Source organism: Saccopteryx bilineata, chromosome X (genome assembly GCF_036850765.1).
Source record: "Saccopteryx bilineata isolate mSacBil1 chromosome X, mSacBil1_pri_phased_curated, whole genome shotgun sequence".
NCBI lineage: Eukaryota > Metazoa > Chordata > Mammalia > Chiroptera > Emballonuridae > Saccopteryx > Saccopteryx bilineata.
In genome coordinates, this window is record NC_089502.1 from 61,159,331 (window position 1) to 61,184,341 (window position 25,011).

General features: G+C 47.0%; 1 protein-coding gene and 1 long non-coding RNA gene across 4 annotated transcripts in view; one reads left to right on the forward strand and one right to left on the reverse strand.

The window, feature by feature from the left end:
* LOC136317498 (uncharacterized) overlaps positions 1 to 25,011 on the forward strand; it is a 48,275-nt gene that overhangs the window by 19,224 nt on the left and 4,040 nt on the right. Inside the window, exons 4-7 of one of the 3 annotated variants that reach the window (XR_010727881.1) lie at positions 6,627 to 6,668; positions 11,576 to 11,649; positions 12,845 to 12,974; positions 20,913 to 21,876. The exons of 1 other annotated variant lie outside the window; for it this stretch is intronic. This is a non-coding gene — a long non-coding RNA (uncharacterized lncRNA). Of the gene's footprint in view, positions 1 to 6,626; positions 6,669 to 11,575; positions 11,650 to 12,844; positions 12,975 to 20,912; positions 21,877 to 25,011 lie in introns of those variants that run through there. One more of the 3 variants, XR_010727882.1, reaches the window with a different exon arrangement.
* Positions 1,369 to 23,183, reverse strand: LOC136317494 (glycine receptor subunit alpha-4). The gene is made up of 9 exons (XM_066250215.1): positions 22,731 to 23,183; positions 19,870 to 20,000; positions 19,514 to 19,581; positions 18,647 to 18,870; positions 18,434 to 18,516; positions 16,253 to 16,393; positions 13,203 to 13,417; positions 8,466 to 8,615; positions 1,369 to 4,199 (listed from the first exon to the last, which is right to left on the reverse strand). Exons 1-9 carry the CDS (start codon positions 22,799 to 22,801, stop codon positions 3,909 to 3,911), a joined length of 1,374 nt encoding a protein of 457 aa, XP_066106312.1. The 5' UTR covers positions 22,802 to 23,183; the 3' UTR covers positions 1,369 to 3,908.

Sequence of the window (25,011 nt, forward strand, 5' to 3'; positions counted from 1 at the left end):
AGAGCATCGCCCCCTGGTGGGCAGAGCGTCGCCCCATGGTGGGCGTGCCGGGTGGATCCCGGTTGGGCGCATGCGGGAGTCTGTCTGACTGTCTCTCCCTGTTTCCAGCTTCAGAAATATAAAAAAAAAAAAAAGAAGAAGAAGAAAGAGAATGAATGGAAATATGGTATATAATAAATTATGTAAGAAGTCATACTTTTATTCTACATATATATGTAGAAAATTATATATGCGCTATGTATCACTGTGTGGACTAAAAAGTTGTATAAAATGTAATTTCTGTTCTCAAAGGGCTGATTCTACATTTCATCCCATCAGCAGTGATCATACCACCTGGGTTTTTAATCCCATGCTTGGCTGATTTGTCTTTCTTTAGCAGAGTAGCCTGGGACTATCTTTAATCCCAACATAGTTTGAATTTAAAATTTTGGCAGTCAGAAACGATAAGATAATAATTATTATTACAACACTGAGGATAGGAAATCAGAAATGGAGAGAGGCAAGTGGAGACATATATAAAGATTCCCAGGAGGTGATATGTTCTGGACAAAGTTGAGATATTTGCATGGCTCAAGGAGAAAGAAAAAAAACTTCCAAGAGTCAACATTATATACTGAATGAAATAAATAAATCAGAAAAAACTAAGAACTGTATGATTCCATACATAGGTGGGACACAAAATTGAGACTCATGGACATGGGTAAGAGCACAGTGGTTACCAGGGTGGGGGGGAGAGAGGAGAGGGTGGGGTTGGGGAAGAGGAAGGGCATAAAGAAAACCAAATAAAAGGTGATGGAGGACGATTTGACTTTGAGTGATGGGTATACAACATAATCGAATGTCAAAATGATCTGGAGATGTTTTCTCTAAATCTATGTACTCTAATTGAGCAATGTCACCCCATTAAAATTAATTGTCTAAATAAAATTTAAAAAGAGTCAACTTAACATTTAAACTAGAAGAGTGTCAATTTTTTGGTGCTAAGTGGGGAGAAAGGTTTATGGGAAAAAGTGAAAGAAATAAATTGCATTTCCTACCTTTCTTCCACACAGAAAGCTCTGTATGATTTGACTGAATTCTGGGAAAGCCAGAGGCCCTGCTATAGGATTGAGGGGCAAGAGGAAGACAAATTACTGGTTTTTCAAAGAGTAGAACAAGCTGAAGAAAAGATGGAGGTGCTGATACCCTCAACTGAATAAATAAAGCCCTTTCTCTGGAAAATTATATGTATAAAATATTTAACTGGCATTAAATAATTACAATGAATCAATGAAAACATCCAAAATACTTTATTTATGTAGGAAGTTTTTTTTTCCTTTAGAAAATATGCTGTTTTAAATCTCAAAATCACTTCATATTTGGTCCAGGCAGAAAGCAGTGTGGGTCTCTGGAGGGTGAGTACTGTAAGAATGCAGGTTAATGAAAGTGACCTTCAAATGAGTCTCTTTATACCACCTCCTGCCAACTCACTGTCGTGAGAAGGGTCCAAGTTCAAGAATTTCGTGATTAGATGAACTTATATGTATCAGACAGTTCCAACAGGACCCAGTATTCCTCCCCTTCCCAATACATGCATAGGAAGGGTGAGGGAAATGAAAGTCATTTGTACCTGATTCTGACACCATGTGTCTCCCTTCTCCACTTGGGGGCTATGATGGGTAGGGAGAGTACCTTCCACCTGGCATTGCCTCTGAGTAGCTTTGTGAACTCCTTTGGATTATTATGTTGGTTGGTACTTTGGCTTCTTTGGCTCTCAGCACCAGCTGATGCCGTGAGCTGAGTCCCAGTTGGGCAGTCTCTATTGCTCAGTGCTCCAGGGCATTGTTCTTGAGACTTCCAACAGGGCAGATTTGTGCAGTTGGCCCATCTGGACAAGATCTATAACAAGTAGAGCTCTGTGCAATCAGCTCATCTCCATAGTCCACCCCCCGCTACCCCCGCTTTCGGGCTGCAGCAGCCTGACACCCCAGCCCTGCTGTAGAGAGTATCAAAGAGATACTCTCTGCTTCTTTCAAAAGGGTTTGCTTGTAGCCTCTCATTGGTTGGCACTACCTGGGCAGAAATGGGAAAACGGGCTCTCTGCCCCTTAATTCAATCTCCTCCATTAAGCCAGTCCTTTAGTTTTGAATCTCCCTTGGCACCAGAGTCATGATTAATATTGTCGACAAGTTAACTTCTGGTCCAGCTATCCTAGTTAGTCCTAGTTCTCTTCAAAGTCAAGAGACAGACAAGGGGAGTATCTCAGTGAATAGGAAAGAGCAGATAAGATCAATAGGAAAAGGGGGAGAAAGCTGAGTTCTTGGTTTGAATATAGGATTTGCTTTGGTCACTAGATTTATTGACTTTCAATTTGGAACACTATTTTGAGGAAGAAAGAAAGGGGGGATAGAGGGAGAGAGGGAGGAAGGAAAGGAGAGAGAGAGAGAGAGAGAGAGAGAGAGAGAGAGAGAGAGAGAGAGAACAGGATTAGATATGCATATTTATTTTAGGTCCAGGGAAAAAGGCCAAGATGTTTAAGAGATCATTTGATCACCTCTGCCTTCCAGCTGTTAGCCCTGCACTTTAATCTTCCCTTTTTCAGTTCCTCACAGTTGAGTCATTTCAAAGGACTCAGTGTACCAGGGCCTTGCTTCCCCATGTCCATGTGGTATGTCAGCACTGAAATGGATTCTTCTACATCCTCTCTATTCTGGCATTTCTGATATCTTCAAATGATGGCTACTCCTCCACAATGGAGGAGAAAGAAAGCAAGAGAAACATTAAGAAACAATTCCAACTTATGATTTGTAACTTCTATAACTACTACTGTGAGGTTGGCCAAGTCAGTGTTTGTGCAAGATAGGGGTTCTCTACATGCCTCGTTCCTCCCAGACACCTTGAAGCCCACTTTATCCTGGAAGGGAGGTGAAAGAGCAAGTTGGAAATGAGGGATCCTGGGAAATAAAGAGACTTGAGAGAAAAGGAAGAAACAAATAAAAGACTAAAGACCAACTTGAGGATTGGCCAACTAAAGACTCTCTGAGGATAGTTTCTGCAGTCTAACCCTCCTGGGTCCTACTACATTGGATTTCACTTTTTTTGTAAGTTTTCTAACATCATCAAGTAAGCTCCTTAAAGAGTAAGCATTTTTTTTTCTTTTTATACTCTCCAGCACCTAAAAATGTCCTGTCACCATGCTAGTTAAGTTAGGTAATAAAACATATTTCTGAGACTAGGAAGTTCAGATAGGTCTGGAAGGGTGGTCTTCCCGAGAGTCCAAACTTCCTGACCCCATTCTGACAGTGCTGAGAATCTTGGGAAACCTGAAGACCTCTCTGTTGGGTTATATAGCAACGCCCTACCGCAGTACAGCCCAGGACTCTTCCAGCCTTGTGGAGAGGTGGGGATCCTGTCACTTTGCCTTTTTACAACAGTCAAGGAAACCTGACTGGCTCACACAAGGCAGCACCTGTGGATGGGAACAAATCTTCATTTGAGCCTGTGGTGGGAGGGAAAGAGGTCACAGTAGAGGCTAGGCTCTGGGTGGGAGGTGGCAGGGTAAAGAGGGGTGCAGATTCAGATGACAAAAGCTGGAATCAGCAGCAGTGGCCTGAACAGTGTCCACTGGAGAAATGGAAAACAGAGAAGCTGCAGCAAGGGAAGAAGGTCATCCTGTCCCCAGGAACAAACCTTAATCTCATGAGAAGCGGGATAGCATGGAGAAAATCTGGGTTTGGGTAGACAAACCATCCTGTGCAGCTGCCATTGGTGTTATGTAGTGTAGACCCATGTTGTTTTGGGATTGGCCAGTGAAGTTCTGTGTGGAGATCAGAAGGACCTGTTTAGCCTCTTGATGGAATCTAACAGAGGGGGGAAGCCCACCCAGGGGGAAGCAGGAAGCCAACAGCTGGACTCGCTAGGCCCCATCTTTACAGTGCCTGGTGAATGTCTTCTGACCGCAGCACTTTATAAACAACCCAGTAGAAGATGTTGAAAATGAGGAAAGTGAAAGGGAAGACAGCTCGAGAGATGGTGTCGATCCTCTTGGCTCGGTCCACATAGAGTTTGCGCATGGTTTCTCTCTCCCTTAGAAGAGGGGCTGGAGGCTGGGAGCTGTAAATGCCGGAACCTTCCATCGGACCTCCATCCCTTTCCTGCAGGCAGTGGCCCAAGCCATAGCCACGAAAATAGAAGCGACTTTCTCGTATGATATCTTCCTCCTGGAATTACATGGGAGAAAAGGCAGAATTTTAAATCACAGTTCTAAGGCAGAAGGATAGGGAGCAGGCCATACAGATATCTCAGGTGAGGCTATGTACATGAGGTGTCTGGATACACAGGCCCTTTGCATGCTTTTTTATGGCCACAAAACTCCTTATGAGATACATGTATGTAAGTAGCTATGCATGGTACATATAGTGTGTTACAATTCCATTTATGTTTGCAGATAAGCCCCAAGCTGTTTTTTAAAAATGAATGACATCATTTAGAGCCATCTAAAACCCATTGAAGTATCAATCCACTGTGAGAGGAACATTTCAATGTCAAGTTATCTCTGACTGATAACAAACGGAATAAACAGAACAACGAAACCTTTAGAAAGCACAGCTGAGATATTTATACATGTTGAACTTGAATTCAATGACTTTCAAGAGCTGTAGAATTAATCCTCCATGTACATAATATCTTTTAAAAAAATTGTTTATCTCAACTCAAGGAAAAATGAAACCTTTAGAAAGCACAGCTGAGATTTTTAGACTTGTTGAACTTGAATTCAGTGACTTTCAAGAGCTGCAGAATTAATCCTCCACGTACATCATATCTTTAAAAAAATTGTTTATTTTTCAACTCAAAGCTGAAAATTCCAAAAGTTTTAAGTAACTTAGTGCATTATCTAAATCAGGGTAAAGCTGATTATTCTATTGCAGATCCACATGTGGGTTTCTCTGCAAACCAGCCGATTTTGACATAGGAGTCAGTACATCTGGGTTAACATTTGTTACCCAATACACATTCCTTTCATCTACGCTACATGCATTATGATGACACATTAATGCTGAAGAAGTAAATTTTTTTTTGAGAAAGGCAGAGACAGGAAGTGAGAGAGACAAGAAGCATCAACTCGTAGGTGTGACACTTTAGTTCATTGATTGCTTCTCAATTGTGTCTTGACTGGGGGGCTCCAGCTGAGCCAGTGACCCCTTGCTCAAGCCAGTGACCTTGGGCTTAAGCCAGTGACCTTTGGGCTCAAGCCAGTGACCATGGGGTCATGTTTATAATCCCATGCTCAAGCCAACAACCCCGTGCTCTAGCTAGATGAACCCGTGCTTAAGCCTCAGGATTTTGATCCTAGGTCCTCAGTGTCCCAGGTTGACTCTATCCACTGTGCCACTGCCACTGGAGGAAGTAAATTATATATAACCATTAAATAACATAGCAGAATAAATAAAGTTCATTTATCTAACTCAGCTGACAACTTTAAGTAGTTGAGAACCAGGAAGTTTAAGGACAGAAATACAGAGATAGAAACAGAGGGAGAGATAGAGAGGGAGAGAGAGAGGAGAGGAAATGAAAGGGAGGTGAGGGAGAGGCAGAAAGAAGCCATGTTTGGAAAGAGAGCAGAAGGAATGCAGAGTGCTGAAGAAGAAGCCATGTTTTGCAGAGAGAGGGAAGGTGTGCAGATGGGGAACCAGGGGTGAGGGGCTTTGTGAGTTCCACTGAGACTGGTGGGGGCCTTTGATTCTAGAAGAAACTGGAGAAGATTCTCCTGGTTGTGGAACCGGAGAGTGTGTCAGTGACTTTGGGAGCCCTGTGTGTTTGTTTGCTCGTCGGCCAGTGTGAGACTTTAATAAAGGAATGGCCCACCAGTTTTTGGCTCCACTTTCTTTATCGTCTGTCCGAATTCAATGGGAGCCTGCATGTGCATGGCCACGATGGCAGTGGTCCTTGGCCTTACATATGGGAGAAAAGGTAAACTAGTTTACACAGTGACATGGAAGAAGACCACCATGCAGTGGAGATAGGTGGTCGAGGAAAGATTAGAGAAGAACAGTATTAAGCCGGGGGCTAGGTGAACACTCCTAACTTGCTCTTGGCTAAGGGTTCGGAGAAAAGTGTATGGATTATCTTCCCTCCCTTAAAGGACTCCCCTCAGACTACTTATTGCCCCTTCTCCAGCAGGGCCCAGGGAGAGGTTTAGAGGTGGCTTAACTCTGCATCAATTTTTCCAGCCTGCTCAGTAACTTCCAGGATCCCTGCTACTGTCCCACTGGGGTAGCAATGGCTTTAGGAAGCTTGAAGTAGGAAATGGACTAATGGCACAGATTTGGATTTTCAGGTTTTGTTTACATTAATATGCCCACTTTTAGGCAGGGTCCAGGAGGCTGAGCAGGGCCTGAGCTGCTGTTATAACTGTGCCATAATTGAGTGCTGATTATGACAGACCCTATTATGAGATCAGGATGAACCTATATACTACCAGGAGGGGATAGGCTGTGGACAGCCAGGGGAGGGAGAGGTGCCAGGGAGGTGGTGGGCTAGTGTCAATCTGAAATAGCTCTATGTTAACTGCCGCAGTCTTCTGTGGCTGGAACACCCACATAGGCAATTTAGTTGGAACTGTTTGGCAGCCTGCTTTTGTTTTCCAGAGTAGGCACTGAGAAGGCATCAAGATCAAAACTCCTATAAGGGTAAGATTTTGGTACCTACAGGCAAATCTGACATAGCTAAATGGGGGGGGTAGGGACAGTTAGCTTAGCAAAGAGTACATCCTCTTGCCCTTCTGCCTAGTCTGTATATTTTTTCTACCCCTCAGCATGGGTTGGGAAGGGCTTAGAAGTCTGTAGAAGAATGGGTCCTACTCAAGGAAACGCAGTTATGGATTATTCCACTAGAGGGCAGACTTCTCAGGGCCCAACTAAACAATTAAAGCTGGGCAAGAAATAGAAATTCCTAAAAGCTGCTCGATGAGACAGGAGCCCTGCCCTCAGCAGAAAGGGACCTTACAAGGGTCAGGAGTTTGTGATATATTTTTAGTGCAGACATGTGGTAGGACACCTCAGGAGCAGCTGAGGTGAGAGGTGGGGTGTTGGGAGGAGAGAAAAGCCTTAGAACTAAAGTGGCCCCAACAGAGAGGTTCAGATCATGGTTTTCTCTACTTTCCCCCACCCCCACCCCAGAGATCATATGTGCTTGCTTCTTGTGTTTTAGAGCCTTCAGATTAGGCAGAAAGCAAGGAGTCAGAGCTCCAAACAGACCAGAACTCTGTGCCTGATGATTAAGCGAGCAGTATGTAGCTCGGCAAGGGCTTTGTTCATAATTGGGCACTTGTTTCTGTGAGAGTGGCCCAGGCACCTCTGTTGCCATGACAACGTACCTAGCACCTATTGCCTGGGAAATGGGGGTAAACTGCCTCCGTTGTCATGACGACAAGATCCCTATTCAATTTCCCCAGGTTATTACTCTATTGCAGAAGAAATGGGGTTAACAAACAAGAGTGAGGGAGCTCAGCTCACACCAAACAACTCTAATGTGCCCAATGAAGATCAAGGTGAAGAAATCCAGCAGCTAGAAGAGGCAAGTTATAGTTTTTCAATTCCAGCTATGGGGACCCTTTTTGTAATGCTCCCCTAGAAAGACACCAATGCCTGACTTGGGAAGTCTTAATCAGTATATGATGATCTGGGGCACCTTTCTCTAAGGTGGGGGAAAGCTAGGAGCAACCACTACTAATTCTCAGAGCAATCTCGTATTGACTGACTTGATAAGGTCCTAATACAGGCTAACATCATTTTTTTCAGTGCTCGTGTGCCAGGCTCTGTGCCCATGCTATCTATCTATCTATCTATCTATCTATCATCTATCTATCTATTTATTTATAGTGAGAGAGACAGAGAGAGGGACAGATAGAGACAGACAGACAGGAAGGGAGAGAGATGAGAAGCATCAATTCTTTGTTGCAGCACCTTAGTTGTTCATTGATTGCTTTCTCATATGTGCCTTGATAGGGGGACTGCAGCAGACCAAGTGACCCTTTGCTTGAGCCAGTGACCTTGGGATCAAGCCAGTGACCTTGGGCTTCAAGCCAGTGACCTTTGGGTTCAAGCCATGGGGTCATGTCTATGATTCCGCACTCAAGCCAGCGACCCTGCACTCAAGTTGGTGACCTCGGAGTTTTGAACTTTGGTCCTCTGTGTCCCAGGCTGATGCTCATCCCAGTGCCACTGCCTGGTCAGTCTGTACCCACGATCTTAATCACTCTAGTAGACTGCCCTGTAGGGATTAGTGTTCCAGTGGAAAGATAAAGAAATAGAATAGAAGGGGTTTAAAGTACTTAGCTTATCTGTGACCACCCTGGCACTTGAATCCAGGCTTTCTGATTGCCTGTCTAGTCCTCGCAGCCCCAGGTTTGGTCTTGGTTTTAGGAGTGGTAGGGAGAAAGGAGTCCTGCGAAGAAAGGAAGTGGGTCCCTCCCTAGGTATACATACCATGCGCTGGCGCCTCTGCCTTCTTCGAAGTCTTATGAATTCCTTATGCTGACGGGAGACAAAATTCACCGCAGCATACTCCAACAGGGCAGCAAACACGAAGAGCAGGCACACAGCCATCCAGATGTCAATTGCCTTCACGTAGGACACCTGCAACATCCATCAACAGAGCAGTCAGCCTTCCTGGAGTCCTTCCATGCTCTATCCAGTGGGTTGTCAGCCCAATCAAAGCCTGCTGTTCTTCAGTTTATCCTGAATTTCTTCTGCTTTTTAAAGCTTACCATGATAGGTCCCATTGTCTGAAGTCCCATCTCAAAGAGATCCTTCACCTCTCTGCACTGTCCACTCTCCACTTCTATCTGCCTTTCCTCCCCACACTCCTTTTTCTTCCTTTCTTTATTATTTTTGTACTTCTGCATTTTATTCTTTTCATTCTTACCTTCTTCTGTTTCTTTTTTTCTAATAAATAATAGACATGAGTGCTACATGTGTTGACCCTTCTACCTCCTAGGGTTCTCACAGCCACTGTAGTGACTGGGCAGGGTTCGTTATTCCCATATGGGACGCATCAGGACACTTGCAGCCTAGAGATAAGTCTTAGCCAAGATTACCCAGTGAGAAGGCGTAACCTTGGGGTCGGGGGTTCTGAGATTATTTTGTCAATGGCTCTGTCATTTACCTGGGCTTCAGTCTCAATATCAGACTAGGGGTTCCTTCCTTTCCCTTCACTACCCCTATTCTTCCCTTGACCCTGTGGTTTTTCCTGGTGCTCTTTGTGAGAGGCCCTGCTGAGGGACTGAACGCAGTGGTGAGCCAGGGCCTCATATCCCTTACTGGACAGCAGAACAGGGAAGGGATCCCAAAGGAGCGCTCTCCACTCCTGGCTATGGAAACTTCTCTAATTTCAAGGCACCCTTGGCATCACATACCCAGTCCTTAGTGCTGTCCTCTCACTCCCTGCCTTTATGAACAGTGAACACTCATCCTGGAACAGGACGATTGCTGGGTGGGCCCAAGAGAGAGTCCAGAACTCAGGTTTATGAAGCTCTTTTACCTCCTCAACTTCACCAACTCCCTACATAGTTTTGAGTTGCTGGGCTTGTCCTAGGGGCTCCCCAGCGAGAGCTGAATTGATGACAGACAGCCTCTTTGACCAGCTTCTGCTGTGTTGAACAGTGAAGGAAGGTACTGGAGACTCCAGGTGAGGAGCAGATCTCATGGATAAACCTTCCACCTCTGTGGTTTTAACCTGCGATAAGCCCTTCCCCCAAGGGAATTTGACAGTATTTAAAGATATTTTTGGTTGCACAATTTTGGGCATGGTGGTGGCTACTGGTATCTAGTGGGTAGAGGCCAAGGACACTGCTAAAATGGACTCTCATCCCCATCTTCCTCACACACACAGCAAGAACTTGTCAGGCCCAAAATGGCAACATTGCTAAGGTTGAGAAACCCTACTCTATCTCTTTTAAAGAAATTTCACTGAGGTGGGTGGTGGTGGTGGGTTGCTAGGCAACCCTGATTAAACATTGTTTGGTGTTTCCTTTTGCCACCTACTACTGAAAGGGCATCCTATTTCATTCATCACCTCCCAGTCCCATCCTTGTGCCCCCAAGGATGTCTAGTAACTGCTACACAGATTAAGCAATGAAGGAATGATAAGGGAAGTCCATAAAGGGCTTTGGACCATCAAAAGAAAGGGACACCTTAAGCAGCAGGAAGAAAGTATTGTTAAGGATGAGTGTGTCAATAATTCATCTTAAATATCTCTGGAACCCACCCACTCACTATCCTAGCTCATCTGAAGGACTGCAATAGTTTCCTACATTGTCTCCCTGCATCTGCGTTTGCTGCCTCCAATCTGTTCTCCGATTGGCAGCCAGAGTTTTGTTTTTAAAAGGTAAATGTGATCGTATCCCTCCCCTGCTACCAACCGTTTGTTGGCTCTCCAGTACTCTTAAATACAGTCTATACTTGCCATAGCATGACATCTTAGTAACCCCTGCCTACTTCTTCAGCCTCATCTTGCCCCTTGCAACCTATGACCCTGCCATGGTGAACTATCTCAGTAATCTCCCAAGCAGACAATCTCTTTCTTTCTCCTTTACCTTGATAATGTTTACTTTACCATTCACTTTGGATACCACAGTCTCTGGGAAGTCTTTCCTAATCACTCCAGTCTGGGTTGGTTGACTCTGCTATATGTGCCCAGGTTGCCTACAATTTCTTAGCATCCATCAAATATAATTTGCCATTTCCTTCTCTAAACTGTGAGCTTGTGGATGGAAGAGACTTTATATCATGTCACTGTTCAATCCCCAGTGCCTAGCTGAGTGCTTGGCACATATTAATAATTTTTGAATGAATAGTTGGATGGATGGATGGATGGATGAATGGATAGATAAATGGGTAGGTAGATGGATGGGTTAGCAATGTATTTGTCTCTGCTGGCTTATGGTTTCTCTTTTTTCCCTTCTCACTACTACCTACTCCAAGAATTATGGGCCACTTAAATTGTAGAATCTTGAGAGAATTGGGTCACCCCTCCAACTGCTGCGACTTTAGGTCTAATCTGTCAGTCTCTGGTAGAAGCTTCCGTTCGGCCCTTCCATTCTGCAATGACCCACCTGCAGTTGTTTAGGTAAAAAATGTCAAAGAGACAAAGATCGGTGCCTTTGGGAGCCCCCATAACAGCAAAGAAGTGGTTTCCTGGGAGCACAGAGAATGGCTGTCCCAGCTGAGTTCCTTTACAAAGTGAGCCTGTGCTTCTCTCCTCTTCACACTAGAGTTGTATTGGGAGTGGGATTGGTGTCATGTTCAGAAGCCTCTGACCTGGCCCCACCTCTTTCCTTGGGGCTCCCACCAAATCTAATGTTGTACAAACTCAAGAGTGAGCAGACGGTCCCTGACCTGCTCAGTCCTTTGTTTTGTGAGGCTGGTCAATAAAACTCTTTTATTCGGGGAACATGCATTTATACTTTGCTTACTGGACAATGAGGCCACAAAAAGGTCATCAAACTCTGATGAGAGGGCACTGTAATACTGTAAAAAAATAAATAAAACAAAACCCTCCATCAATGTCCTTTTTTTTTTTTTTTCCTCCAAATGAGGAAACTGAGTGATTCCTGGGAGTAGATGGATTGTGCTTGTTCACAAGAGGGAACTGGAGAAGGACATACTCTTGGTAAGAATAAGGCATAAATTGCTGCACCTTCCTGAGTTAGAGAAGAATCTCCTTGTGTGGCAGTGGCAATAAACTAGGGCAAGATTGTTAGGTCTGAACTACTTTTCAGCCTCTGGTTTTCATACAAGGCCACTACCAACACACAGCCATCATAGTTTCTCCTCAGTACCCTTGTCCATTCAGAAAACATTATTATGGGAGAAGATCTGACAATTTCCCCTCAGACACTTGATCCTGATCTGAACTTGGTCACCAATTATCCCTAAAGGTGTTTGACCACCTCAGAGGTTTCCTGGCATCTCAAAACAACTGGGATTCTCACCAGCTGCTTTAGCCCTAGATCCGTCACTCAAGTCTTTGCACCCTGACACCTAATAATTAAAATAATAGCTAGCACTCACTGAGTGGTTATTATTCACCAACCACTCTTTTGTGTCGATATATTGCCTTATTTATTTTTTGCAGTAACCCTGTGGAAGAGGTAATATTCTTATTCCCACCTTACAAGAGAGGAGATTCCGAGGTTTAGAGATTTATCTAAGGTCACCATTAATATGTTGAGGCTGGGACTTAAACCCGAATCTGCCTGACTTGAATCTCCTCCTAACCACTAGTCATCCTCATATAGCAAATTGGAAAATTCATTATGAATGTCCAGATTACCACTTGTTTAAGTCCCCAGTAAACATCTTCTTAGGAATAAGCACAGAAGATGAGAGATCACAGGGTCTGGTTCTCATCAAATCAGAGCAAGAGGGACGATGTTCACTATAAGATCCATAAGGAACTGTGTTGCTTTTGCTTGCTATGATTTCTGTGAGGCCTAGTACAGTGCCTAACACATAGCATATGCTCAGTAAATATTTATGGAGTGAATGGGCTTGCTCCCTGATTTTCTCAGAGTCTTGCTGACTGTAAGGACTTTGAGGTGACCTCTAAACTCCCTACATGAAGACACGAGGCAGGGAGAACCTGGCTCAGTCCTATCAGCACAAATCTCTCAGCATAGTCAAAACATCACCAGGCCCCAGATGATCAGAGTCCACTGACTTTAATTGCTATTTGCTACCTAAACATTTTCTCATCCCAAGAGAACAGACATTGTCTCTAAATCTCTTTGTAATAGTATCTGATTTCTGACACAGTAAGAGACAGGTGTCAGTTTAAAATGCTTATATTACTTTGTTTCTTGTAGGCCATGACCTTGAGGAGGTCCTTCTGTCTTGAGCTGTGTTGTCCTCCTTTGTATCACGAAAGAGGGAGAAATTCTACTTGCTAAGGGTTTTGATCTTTTGGATATGCTGTATTTCCTGGTGAGAGTCAAAGTAAGTTGGGTACTTTCTCTACCCGTTCCCTAGCCAGACAGTATCTGAAATCCCAGCTTCCATACTATTAGCAGTATGTTGTGGGGGAAGAGCATGTAAGTCACTTGCTCTTGCTCAAGGGCTCTTCTCTACCTCAAATCCAAGGAAAAGAGTGAGCAGGAGGGACCAGGGGATGAATAGGAAATGGGAAGCTCAATGGCAAGCAAGTTCCCTTGCATGTCTCTTCACCTTAGGCAAAGAGGCCCGGGAGCCAGAGCTCTGAGTGGTCATGGTGAGCACGGTGGTGATGCCTAGGCCCACGCGGGCAGGGGCAGCATCCATGTTGATCCAGAAGGAGACCCAGGACAGGATGACGATGAGTAGGCTGGGAATGTACATCTGAATCAGATAGTAGCCCATCTGCCGTTCCAGGTGAAACTTTACCTCGATGCAGGTGAATTTCCCTGCAAGGAAATAAGTGAAGTGTGAGGACCCAGGTCCCCAGCCTGCAGCTGAGCCTGAAAGGAAGGACCAGGGTAGTATCAGTGAGGGCCAGCCTCTGGGCTCCGCGGCTGGACTAATAGATGAGCCTACAAAATGGCGCCAGGGAGTCCCAGATGTGTTTTGAGGAAGCTATCAAAGAAGCCATCAAGGACTTGACCCCCTGTTCCCAGCACTTTAGTTTCCGGCAGAAAGCCTTCCACATGACGGCACAGCAACAGAATTGAGAGTGAGAGGGCTCCAGACCCGGCTGCCGGGTTTGAATCCTTAACCTTCCGTTTACTAGCTATGTGGCCTCAGGAAAAACACCTAAGCTTTTTGAGTTTCAGTTTCCTTGCCTGTAAAAGAGAGTAGTAATAATATCAACTCCATCCCTGAGCTGTTGTGGAAATTAAATGAGATAATGTACTTGAGGTGTTGAGCACACAGGCAGCTGGTACTACGATCATTTTTAAGAAAGCAATGAGCTTAGACTCCATTTATATCTCAGCAGCCTTTGCTTGGGCTTGCTGGTACCCCAGAAGGTCTCTAGCAACAATCATCCACTGAAATCAATACTGTGTCTTAAGCAAGTGAGAGCAGCCAAATAGAAAACATCTAAAAACAATGTCCGACAGAGACTAGCTGTGGTTAGTGTGCAGAAGGTTTGTCCCCATAGAACATCAGGCGGCAGCATTTTAGCCCACCAGCCAAAAGTGCATTGGCTCCTGGCACATGGACCTATGCTCTGCCTCCCCTGCCAGCCACCTTTACTTTATCCTGCTTCCTGTGCCCTGAGCCTAAGAAAACACTAGCTCAGAGCTTCTCATAGAAGCAGAGGCTCAGGATAACCAAAGCAAAAAGCGCGAGTTGTGTATACCGTTATTTTATTCTGGCCTAGGCTCACTGTTATCCGGCCGGTCTGATTCCTAAAGGCTAGCGATTTCATGAATGACTGATTATGGCTCTGACAATGCTGTGTGACACTGTGATCTCCTGCTTTTCCCTTAGTCCGCCCCACCCACCTCATTGCAGGCTTCTTGCCATGACATCCTTTGGCTATGCATCCATATTTTCTTTCCTTTCCTCTTTTGTTTTTCATTTTGGTAATAGCAGCTATATTTGTAATGACAAGATTCACACTTGTTTAGTACAAAAAAGTGAAAAGTAGAGAAGGAATAATAATATTCATAAGCTGACATTTACCAAGCCCCTATTAAGTGCCCTGACTTTATAAAGTTTGTCTCATTTAAATTCCATAGGAACTCTTCAGAGCAAGAGAAGTGATTTTTCCATTTTACAGATAGAGATACTGAGGCTTGAAAAGATCAAGTTACGTTTCTCAAGGGCACCCAACTAGAAAACAGTGGAGCCAGAATTCGAGCTCAGCTCTGACACCAAAGTCCTTGCTCTTACCCAGTGTACCACACTACTTTTAAAAACATTTTGTGTTCTTTCCTTCCAAGATTTTAAACCACATACTTTTGATTGGCTTCTTTTACCACAATTTAAGTATTCTGTGTATACAACTTTGAATCTAAGTCTTTTCCACTTGTACTTTCTCCTGTTGATATACACAACTTGCAAGCATCCTTTTAAATATCTGGATAATATCCCACCAAGCCAGATGCACTATGTAATTTACTTAACCTCTGCTCTATTAGTGGATATTTGCAACAATTTCAAGTTTTTGTTAGTATAAACTGTGACCCAGGAGCCCTCTTGAGGTCTAAAGTCAATATGATATTTTAGAATTCTAATAAATTCTAAGGGGTGAAGATATCTCAAAAAAAAAAAAAAAAAAAAAGGAAAGGAAAGGAAAGGAAAAGAAAGGAAAGGAAGAAAGAAGGAAACAAAAAGAAAAAAAAGTACACCCTGGACCACCTGCATCAGAATCCTCAAGATGGTTATTCACATGAAGATCAGAATCTGTGAGGGATAGAGCCCGGGAATCAACATTTTAATAGGCTCCCCAAGGGACTATATACAAATTGCCAGGTTCTCCCCCCCCCCGCCCCCGCAATAAAGGCTATACCAGTTTCCTTTCCTGCCAGTGTTTTTTTAAATTCAGTGGCCCATTCCTCCCTTGAGTCTCCACACCCTCACATAGACAAACACACATATTACAGGGCGGCGCCCAGAGCCACTCAGCACACCATAAGCAGTACCTAAGATATCCCCTTCTTCATCCTGTGGCCTGTCTCAGGGTCATAACTCTTGGCGGCCAAATAGCCAGGGGAGTGAGAGAGCAGCAAGGGGCAGGTGCTCCGCCAGCCCCTGTCTACTTCCTGGCCCATATTTCACATCTGCCAAGACAAGCCAGTTCAAGAGGGTTGGGCAGCGGTGGCAGCAGTAGGAGGTGTGGACAAGAAGCTGGCCAATGCCCTGAGACCTATTCCCACTTGGTTCACCGCAGCCATAGACTAGTCCCCGGTGTAGGTTCCCCACTTTTCCATGAAGCTGGCCCCAAGACAGGGGGAATGCTCCTTCCACTCAGTGGCACAGACCCATTTGCTCTGTAGCATGTGACAGGGACAAGAACATGGGCTTTGGAATTAGACCAATCTCAATTTGAATTCTAAATCAGCCATGTAGTAGCTGTGTGACTCGGACAATTGATTTAACTTCTTAGAACCTCAGTTTCCCCTCTCTGAAAAGTGGGGCTGACAACCCCTACCATAAAGAGATGAGGACATGAAGCACTTATCACCACATCTGGGGCACAGACCGAACCTGCCACAGAGACTGGCTGCCTTCCCTCTTCCCTCCCATCTGGAGGCCCTCTGGGGACGCACAGCCAAAAGATCCTGGGTTTTTACCTGTGTTGTAGTGCTTGGTACAATAGCCTAGATCCTTTTCATCTCGCAAGATAAACTGAGGCAGAGTCAGACCCTCAGCCACTTGAACAGCAGGAGCATCTTCCAGCCACTCAAACACGAGGTCATTCATGGTATAGCCAACTGAAAGTGACAGAGATGGCAGAGGGCTGCAGAGTGTGGGTGTTGGATAGGGGTAGGGTGAGGGTTAGAACTGGCGGGAAATGACGAATGAGGAGTAAGACCTAGGTTTTAGGAGCACCACGCTTATATTAGAAAGGGAAACCTTTCTGAAGAGGGCAAATGGTCAATCCTAGGTGGGCAAACGAGAAAGATTTCCAGACTCCTACCTCGTTCTTTTTAAAAAAAAATTTTAGATTTCATTTATTGACTTTTAGAGAGAGGAGAGAGAGAGAAAAAATAAAGGGGAGGGGGAGAAGCAGGAAGCAACTCGTAGTTGCTTTTTGTATGTGCCTTGACCGGACAAGCCCAGGGCCTCGAACCAGTGACTTCAACGTTCTAGGCTTTATCTACTGCGCCACTATAGGTCAGGCCTCTCCTGTCTAGTTCTCAAGCTTTAGTAAGGCCCAAAGAGAAATTATTCTGGCAGACCTAGAAAGCAGGTCAAAAAGGTTGGAAAGATGTCAAGGATCCCAGCTGGGAACCTCCTGCCCTATCTCAAAGCCAGGGGAGTAAGCATGTGTACCGACCACATGTCTTGAGCCAAGCCGGTCTCAGAACCAGGGCTTCTGCTACCTCACCCCAGGGAGGAGAGAGCTATTTATACCCCGCCAGTCATGCATGCAACAATGTGCATGGCACAGACTCTTTGCCAGGGCCCTGAGCCGGGTAAAATTGAGAGCTAACATCTGAACATGCCGAGTTGCTCACAGAGCGCTAGTAGTTTGTGAAGGCTCCTGCCACGTCTGGGACCATATTCACACATGGCAGGTAGAGTTAGGAGCAGAAACATTAAGGCTCACAAGTGTCCGTGCTAGGGCCTTGACCCAGAGTGACTGTGTGACATTGGGCTGGTCACTCCCCCTTCTGTAAAACTCTCACCCTACTTTTCAGAGTTGTTGTGAGAGAGTAATGGAAAACTGGTCATGAAAGTGGTTTATGAACTCTAATGAGCTGACCACATATGGCACATTCTAGCTTTCAAGTTATTACATGCTGGAAACAGCTTAACAAGCCTTCTTCTCTGAGGATTGAATGGATGTCTGCTGATTTCAGTCTCGCCTCACCCAGGAGATGGCAAAGGAGTGGACATAAGGGATGGTTCAACCTTGTCCTTCAGCTTCTCTGCACTTGGGGCCACCCTGCAGGCTGGCACCTCTGCCAGAGAGTAGCGCTCGGCTGACTGTGCCACCTGGGCACTGTCCATGTCTAGAACTGTTCTCCTCTTCCACCTCTCTACAAAAGTTTCAGTAGGAATCAGGGTTCAAGGAGTACCCCGTCTCTGCCAACTCTGGCAGTTTTATAGGTATCTTGAATGTTTTAACTCAGGGGGAATTGAGGTAGAGTTACATCAGCCACCGTGAGAGGAAACATATCTTTGAGCAGAGGGAGAGCCTCTCAAACACCCTTCCACATCCATCATAAGCAAATTTGTTTGTAAAGTAGGGGTTTTTTTATTCTCTAGACCAGGGGTCCCCAAACTACAGCCCGCGGGCCGCATGCGGCCCCTTGAGGCCATTTATCCAGCCCCCGTTGCACTTCCGGAAAGGGCACCTCTTTCATTGGTGGTCAGTGAGAGGAGCATAGTTCCCATTGAAATACTGGTCAGTTTTTTTATTTAAATTTACTTGTTCTTTATTTTAAATATTGTATTTGTTCCCGTTTTGTTTTTTTACTTTGAAATAAGATATGTGCAGTGTGCATAGGGATTTGTTCATAGTTTTTTTTATAGTCCGGCCCTCCAACGGTCTGAGGGACAGTGAACTGGCCCCCTGTGTAAAAAGTTTGGGGACCCCTGCTCTAGACCCAGCACATGCCAGCAAACTGTGTGGGGATGGGAACACACTGGGTTCGGCGTTAGCAAGCCCTGACTTCTAGTCTCATCTGTGCCAAGAATTGTCCGTCCTTATTCTGGGATGCCCATTTCCTGTTGGTAATATCAGGGAAGCCCTTAACCTGCTAGGATCCCAGGCCTTGCTCTGCGCCTCTTTAAGGGACACTTACAGCTCTCCAGCTGCATTGTGCAGGTCTGGATGTCCATGGGGAAGTTCTTGAGGTCCATGGGACAGGACAAAATGAGGGTCAGCCTGGTGGGGACAGAAAGAAAGAAGTGACATTGGTTTACAGGGGCCAAATACAAGAGAGGGAGCCCTCCTTTCACCCCTTAGCTTCCATCTGGCTTCTTCCCCTTGACCAAGACTCTCCCACCAGGCACACCTGATGCTGTAGAGCACATTCCCGTTTTTAAAGATGCGCAATAACTTGTTGTCCGTGGTCACCTCGTGGAAGTTGGCCCCTTTCTCATTGGCAAAGAACAGGTCTGGTTTCCAGATAGAGTCCAGCATGGAAGGGTCGAGGTCCAGCGAGTCATCAGGATATTCTCGGTAGGCTAGGCGTGGGTCATTCCACTGCTGCCGCAAGAAGACATTCACTCGGTAGTCCTGTGGGGGTGCAGAGACGGGCCCGGGAAAGGCAGTGCTATTCCAGGGGCCCAGCAAGCTTTACATGGATGGGGGGCCATGAGGTGTAAATGTTGGGAGCTCATCTCAGGGTTAATGGGCGTTTTCCACCAGGGAAGGAGCCTTCCTTGGACTGATATGGCAAAGATGGGAAGGGAAAAGACATTTATTAAGCACTTATTATGCACCAGGCTTTCTGCTAAGTGCTTTTTTTTATGTGCTTCGTCTCATTTAAATGTCATACCTACCCTATAGGAGGGGTGCTGTTATGACTCCCATTTTACAGATGAGGAAACTGAGGCAAAGAGAGATGTAAGTGACCTGCCCAAGGTCACACTATTCAACGGTAGAATCAGGATTTGAACACAGGTTTTCTGATTGCAAAGCCTATGATCTGCACCAGGTTACCTCCCAGGCTGGACCATTTGCTGCTTAGGCTAGTCTGCCTTTAGCACTGAAACCCAGACTGGGGAAAGTGTTCCTCCCAGTGACCAACTTCACACATGCCATGGACTTAGTCATGACTGTGAGCCCAAAAGAAAACAGGAGAGGGAGAAACGGTTGGCTATCTGGAAGGCTTCACCCATTCACACTGGAGTGGAAGTGGGGAACAGACAGACCTTACCATGGTAGTCTCAGTGACGGAACCGAAACTGTTGATGAAGATGTTGCAGGTCACATTCACAGGTGGGCCTAAGGGTTAAAAAGCACAGCCATATTGGCAGGGCATTCCAGGTGGCTGGGAACATGTTCCAGGACTCCCGCCCTGAGCTGGAGGCCAGAACGCTACTGGGAGAGGGCAGTGCCAGCTACACATGCCCATGGGCAACAGAGAGGCGAGGCTCCTTCTGAGCTGTAAGAGCTAGGCCTGTAGCTCCGATTTCCTGTCTTTGGAGCAGGCAGTAAGGGCTGGCTCGGCAGGCAGTGCATCCCCCAAAATGTGTGGGGTGGAAGGGGTTTTGTAGGATTGATGCTTCTTACCTTTAAAATTGGGCCGAATCCTGGCATCATACCCAGATGTCCGCCCCATAAGCTTGTCAAGGAAATCAGAAGGGGACATGAGCTGGGACCCCTTGGTCTCAGGTTTGATTTCCTCTTTGGCCAAGGCTACCCTGGGCAGGACAAATAGAAAAATCTGAGGCCAGTTGTATTCTGTGTTTATCACAGATCCTCCCTTTCCCTGTCCCTAACTACCTCTCTGGCTGATCTCCCCATCAGGTGGAGGATGGGCGAGGATGGGCCTCTGGGTGCCCATTAGCAAAATGAGGAGAACAGAAATAGCCATACCCCAACGAGGCAGCTCACCAGTTAGTCCTAGAAAATGGCTTTCATATATATTAGATCTTTTTACCCTCACCATTCTCAGTGTGATGGGTGTGAAGACTATTTTTTCCATATTACAGATGAGAAAACTGAGGCTTCCAAAGGAGAAGGGACTTGCAGAATTGTAAATTGGTGTATTCACTATGGAAAACAGTACGGAGCTTCTTCAAAAAATTAAAAGTGGAACTACCACATGATCTATCACTTCCATTTGCTGGGTATCTATCAAAAGAAAACAAATACTAATTGGAAAAGAAATATCTACACCTATGTTCAATGCAGCATTATTTAACAATAGCCAAGTTCTGGAAGCCACCTAAGTGTACATCGATAGATATATGGATACAGAAGATTGGAGCTTAGCAAAGCCTGTGGACAAGGGTGTGGCAAAGGCCTGAGCTCAGGTCCGACTCCTGGCTGGACCCTGTGCCTCCTGCTCCTTCTGCCATCACCACTGCTCCTTGTCTAGAGCTAGCTCCCCACTGCCGCCCTGTGGGACTGGCGGCAGGGTGACTGTCCTTCTGGGTATGAGTCTCCTTTGAGCCAGTGAGCTCCTCTTCCCCAGTAATCCCTGCAGCCACAGTAATGGATACAATAATAAAAATAGCTAAGGCACCATACGAAATGCTTTACTTACCTTAACTACTTTAGTTCTCACATCAATCCTCTCAATAAGTACTATCATTATCCCCATTATATAGATGAGAAGACTGAGGATCGGCAAGGTGAAGCAACTTGTTCACAATCAGAGGGCTAGTAAATGGTAAAGTCAAGATTCAAACCCAGAGCTATCTACTTCGAAACTAAGTCCGTTTAGCACAATACCATGATGCAAGCCAGCCCAGGTGGGTTGCCAAGGACCCAGAATGAGGAAGACCTCCTAAAGTCCTGCCTCCTTGAATACCCTGAGTTGGAGGAAGCCCTTACCCTGGCACAAGGGCCACTCTGGCCCCAAGCACAGGCTGCTGGAGCAGGAGCCCCAAGGAGACGGAAAATCCCACAAGGCTGGTGGTGCTGGAGCAAGCAGAAGTCCATGGCTTCACCACACTGTGTCCACACCAGCCAGGTGCTGCTTTTGGCCACTGGCCACTTGCCTGCTGGCAGGCCACATGGCCCTGCACGTGGAGCACCCAGACCCCTGCCATTCTGCTCAGCCCCCTCTCAGGTCACCTCTCCTGCTAGCCCCAGCCCCAGGATTCTGGCATAGGTTTAGCTGTTTTGGGCTTCACCCCCCGTTTCAGCCCCTTTATTCCGGGGCTATGTTGTTCGTGGACCTGACAGCACAGTGACTGTGTGGAGCTCCTCCTTCCTCCCTTGCATTCCTGGAAAGTCCCAAATGCTGGCAGACGGGGAAGGTCTCAGAGTTAAAAATCTTGCTCATGCAAGGCCCTGCAGTGGGGTGGGAAGAGAACTCTGATCTGCTTTTGGGTACCTGCATGACCTTGGCCAGGGCACATCCTCTCTCTGGGCCTTGGTTTCCGTATATACAATAAAGGTCTTGGACTCTAGACTTCCTAAGGGCCTGCCTTGATTTAACTGCACAAGCGGAAACACTGCCTGCCGCCTAAGCTTGGGCCTTGAGGTAGCGTCCCCTCAGGGAGGTCCAGCAAGGCCCAGCTGGGTGCCCACTCCTGCCTACATCCTCCTGTCAACTCCAGCTGAGCTGCCATTCCACTTCAGGCTGCTCTTCACTTTTCAGAAGTTGATCACCCCCCACATATTGCATCCCGTCTGCGAGCCAGCCGATGTCTCTGCAAGCAGTAAGGCCAGAGGCTCCTCGGAGGCTAGCCGCCCTGGTGTGCTCCTTGAATCAAGAGGTGGAAGGCGGTACTGTGGTGGCCCTCACCCCCTCCGCTTTGGAGGCACTGTTCTTATGACCAGTCCAGCCCAAGCCACAGCCATATTTCTTCCTCAGCACACCCTGTCCACCTAGACTGGTTCCTGGCTTAATGGGAAAGTGAGAATGGCTCAGGAGACATTTATAGGGAGCCCAAAGCATATCTTTTCCCCAAAGCCAGGAAATGACTCCCACTTAGTGCCCATGCAGGGACAGCGAGCAGCCTTGTGCACACAGGCAGGGTGACTGCCGAGGGCCAAGATTTGGTCAGCCTCGATTTATTCTGACATGGTTGGGGGCAAATTCCTGCTACTCGAAGCCTCTTAGGTGGGCAGCTGGCTGACGATGGTGTCATTTTCAGGGATCTGAGTAATGTGTGACCAAGCTGGTAGGGGGGATAGAATTGGATGGCAGGAGAGATGGCCTCTTTTGTGGGGCTTAGCTACCTAACCCGTCCCCAGGCCCAGAAAGCTCCCACCCATGTAGAAGCCTTTCCATCAGCTCCAAGGCCTTGACCCACTTCACGAAAGGCTCCTGGGTCCAGTTTGGGGGAAGATGTGTCCTTCCCTGGAGCCCTTGAGAATGTGGGGTTTTTGCACACTTAGAAGAAACTGTGCCAGATGGCCCTGCTACCCCCGGCCAGAGTTTGCATGCACCGCCTTCTCGCCCCCACTCAGCTCACCTGAGGAGGCCCTGCCCTGGCAGGGTCCAGAGGAGAAGGAAGGAGAAGGTTGCAGGAACTCGAGTTGTCATTCCGTGGGGAACCTGGAGCCCTTTCTCAGCCTGGCTGCCAAAGTGAGGGGATGTCCTGTGGGGACTGCCGAAAGGACGGAGCCTTCCTCCAACTGGGTCAGTTCACAAGGAGCCCATGGGGCCAGGCGAGGGGTTGTTCGTTCTCATTCTCTCTCTTTCTCTCTTTCTCTCCCCTTATTCCCTCCTTCCCTCTCTCTGTCTCTCTCTGTCTCTGTCTCTGTCTCCCCCCCTCCCTGTCTCTCTTCTGCTTTCTTCTTCTCTGCCCTGCTGCTTTCAGTCAGGGGCCAGAAGTGTTCCCCTGGAAAGGACCCTGACACAGATAACCCTACCGACTCCTGCTCTGGCTCGCCGGGACTCTGGGAGGGCCCCAGCCTTGGCAGGAGCTGGGAGAGATTCTCTTTGGGCAGCAACCAGTCTTCAAACCCTGGAGAGTCTTGGAGGGGAGGGAGGAGGGAGACTGCGAGGAAGATGTTTCCCTCCCTCTCACCTCCCCCCAGATGCACCCTCCAAAAGCAGCAATTTAAAGGCACAGTCACTGGCAGCTGGAGTGGGGTTTGGAGCGCATCAGCATGCTGGGGAGGGGCTGGGGCTGCTGTTACCACCTGGAGAGGGCCTGAGGTGTTCTGTCCAGCTTCTAACTCTCCAGCTGGAGGAGAGAGTGCTGGCCGCCCTGCTCGCGCTCCCCTGCTGCCCTCTCCCTGGTCCCCTGCAACCTCTCTTTTACCCTGGAGCTACACTGGGGCCGAACTGCAAAGCCCTATGATTTTTATAAAGGCGAAAAGACCTGAGAGGGTTTAGGTGGAGCCACTGGGTATTCTCAAGCTGACAGCTTCAGGTCTGAGAGGAGACGAGGAGGAGGTGGCCAAGGGCAGGGGCAGCACCAGGGATGGAGGGTACAGAGGAACTTCAGAGTCCTCCTCATCTGTGCTCTGCTTGCCTGTCTGTCCATTTGTCTGTCTGACTGCCTCAGGTCCTTCATCTTTGTGGATGCCCATCCTTTTCCTGCTTCCCTCCCTCAGGTCATCTGAGGAGCTTGGTCGGCTCTCTGTAGCTCTTGGAGTCCCCCTTTCCCTGTCACCCTTTCTCTTGCCCAGCTCCCGGTTGGGAAGAGATTAGTAGGTGGCTCTGGCAGAGGCAGGGCAGGCCTGGCGCACGGCAGGTTTTGCAAGCTTCAGAGGAATGAAGGGGGCCCGGAGCAACGACCCCCGGCAGTTGGCAGCCCCGGACAAAGGAGAGAAGCAGGGAGGGTGGGCCTTCTCCTCCCTCGCCCCTGCCCATTTGCTTACAGTATCCAGGTGCTTCAGCAGCTCCATGTCTTCTGCTGAAGCCTTCCCCAAACTCCCTCCTGCATCACCGAATCACTCTGGGAGTTCCCCAAGTGCCTCGTCCTCCGGCCCTCCCTTCCTCTTTTTCTCCATTCTCTTCCTCCCCCCCCTGAACCTTTCTTTGATCTATTCTCTCTCCATCTCCATTTCCCTCCCTGTTTTTTTTTGTCTCACCTATGTCTGTCTCCCCCTCTTCTTTTGCCCCAATTTCTCTCCCTCCCTATTTTCTCTCTCAACCTCCCTGTCATCTCCATTCTCTCACATTCTCCTCCTAAATCACAACAGTGAAAAGCCAAGGGTTTTCATTTCTTCTTCATTGGAAACTCACACATCTGCTCCGCTGAGTTCTGAGTGCTGAGCGGGACCCAGTGCTGCCACTTCCAGGGCTCAGTCTCAGAGCTAACTGCAGCTCCCTCAGCCTCAGCAGAGAGGGGTTTGTGGGAATTGTCAGCTCCTCTAGGGGCCCGCTGAGTACTTAGACGGGTTAATGATGACAGGGCCATGATGGTTGGGGGGAATATGTGGCTGTGCTATTATTAAAGGGGAGGAATTTTAAAATCACAAATGAAAGGGAAAGAAGATGATTTAAAGAATACACACTAAAACGTAGATGGGGAGCTGGGCTTTTGGAATTGGCACTGGGAGGAGGACAGGCCTCAAATAATGCCTATAAGACCAAAAATTACAAAATACCAAGTAGTAACTTTCTTAAAAACACTGTTAGCAGCCTTTTTACCTGTTCTCCCTCCCTCCTTGCTTTCTGTTAGCGTCATAATCCTCACTCCAAAGGCAGGAAGCAAGCCTTACAGAAGAATGTCTGCAGGCAGGGCTCCGCACTAGGGAGCTCAGGGCAGGTGTGGGTACGGGGTTAGGAGGTACTTGTTT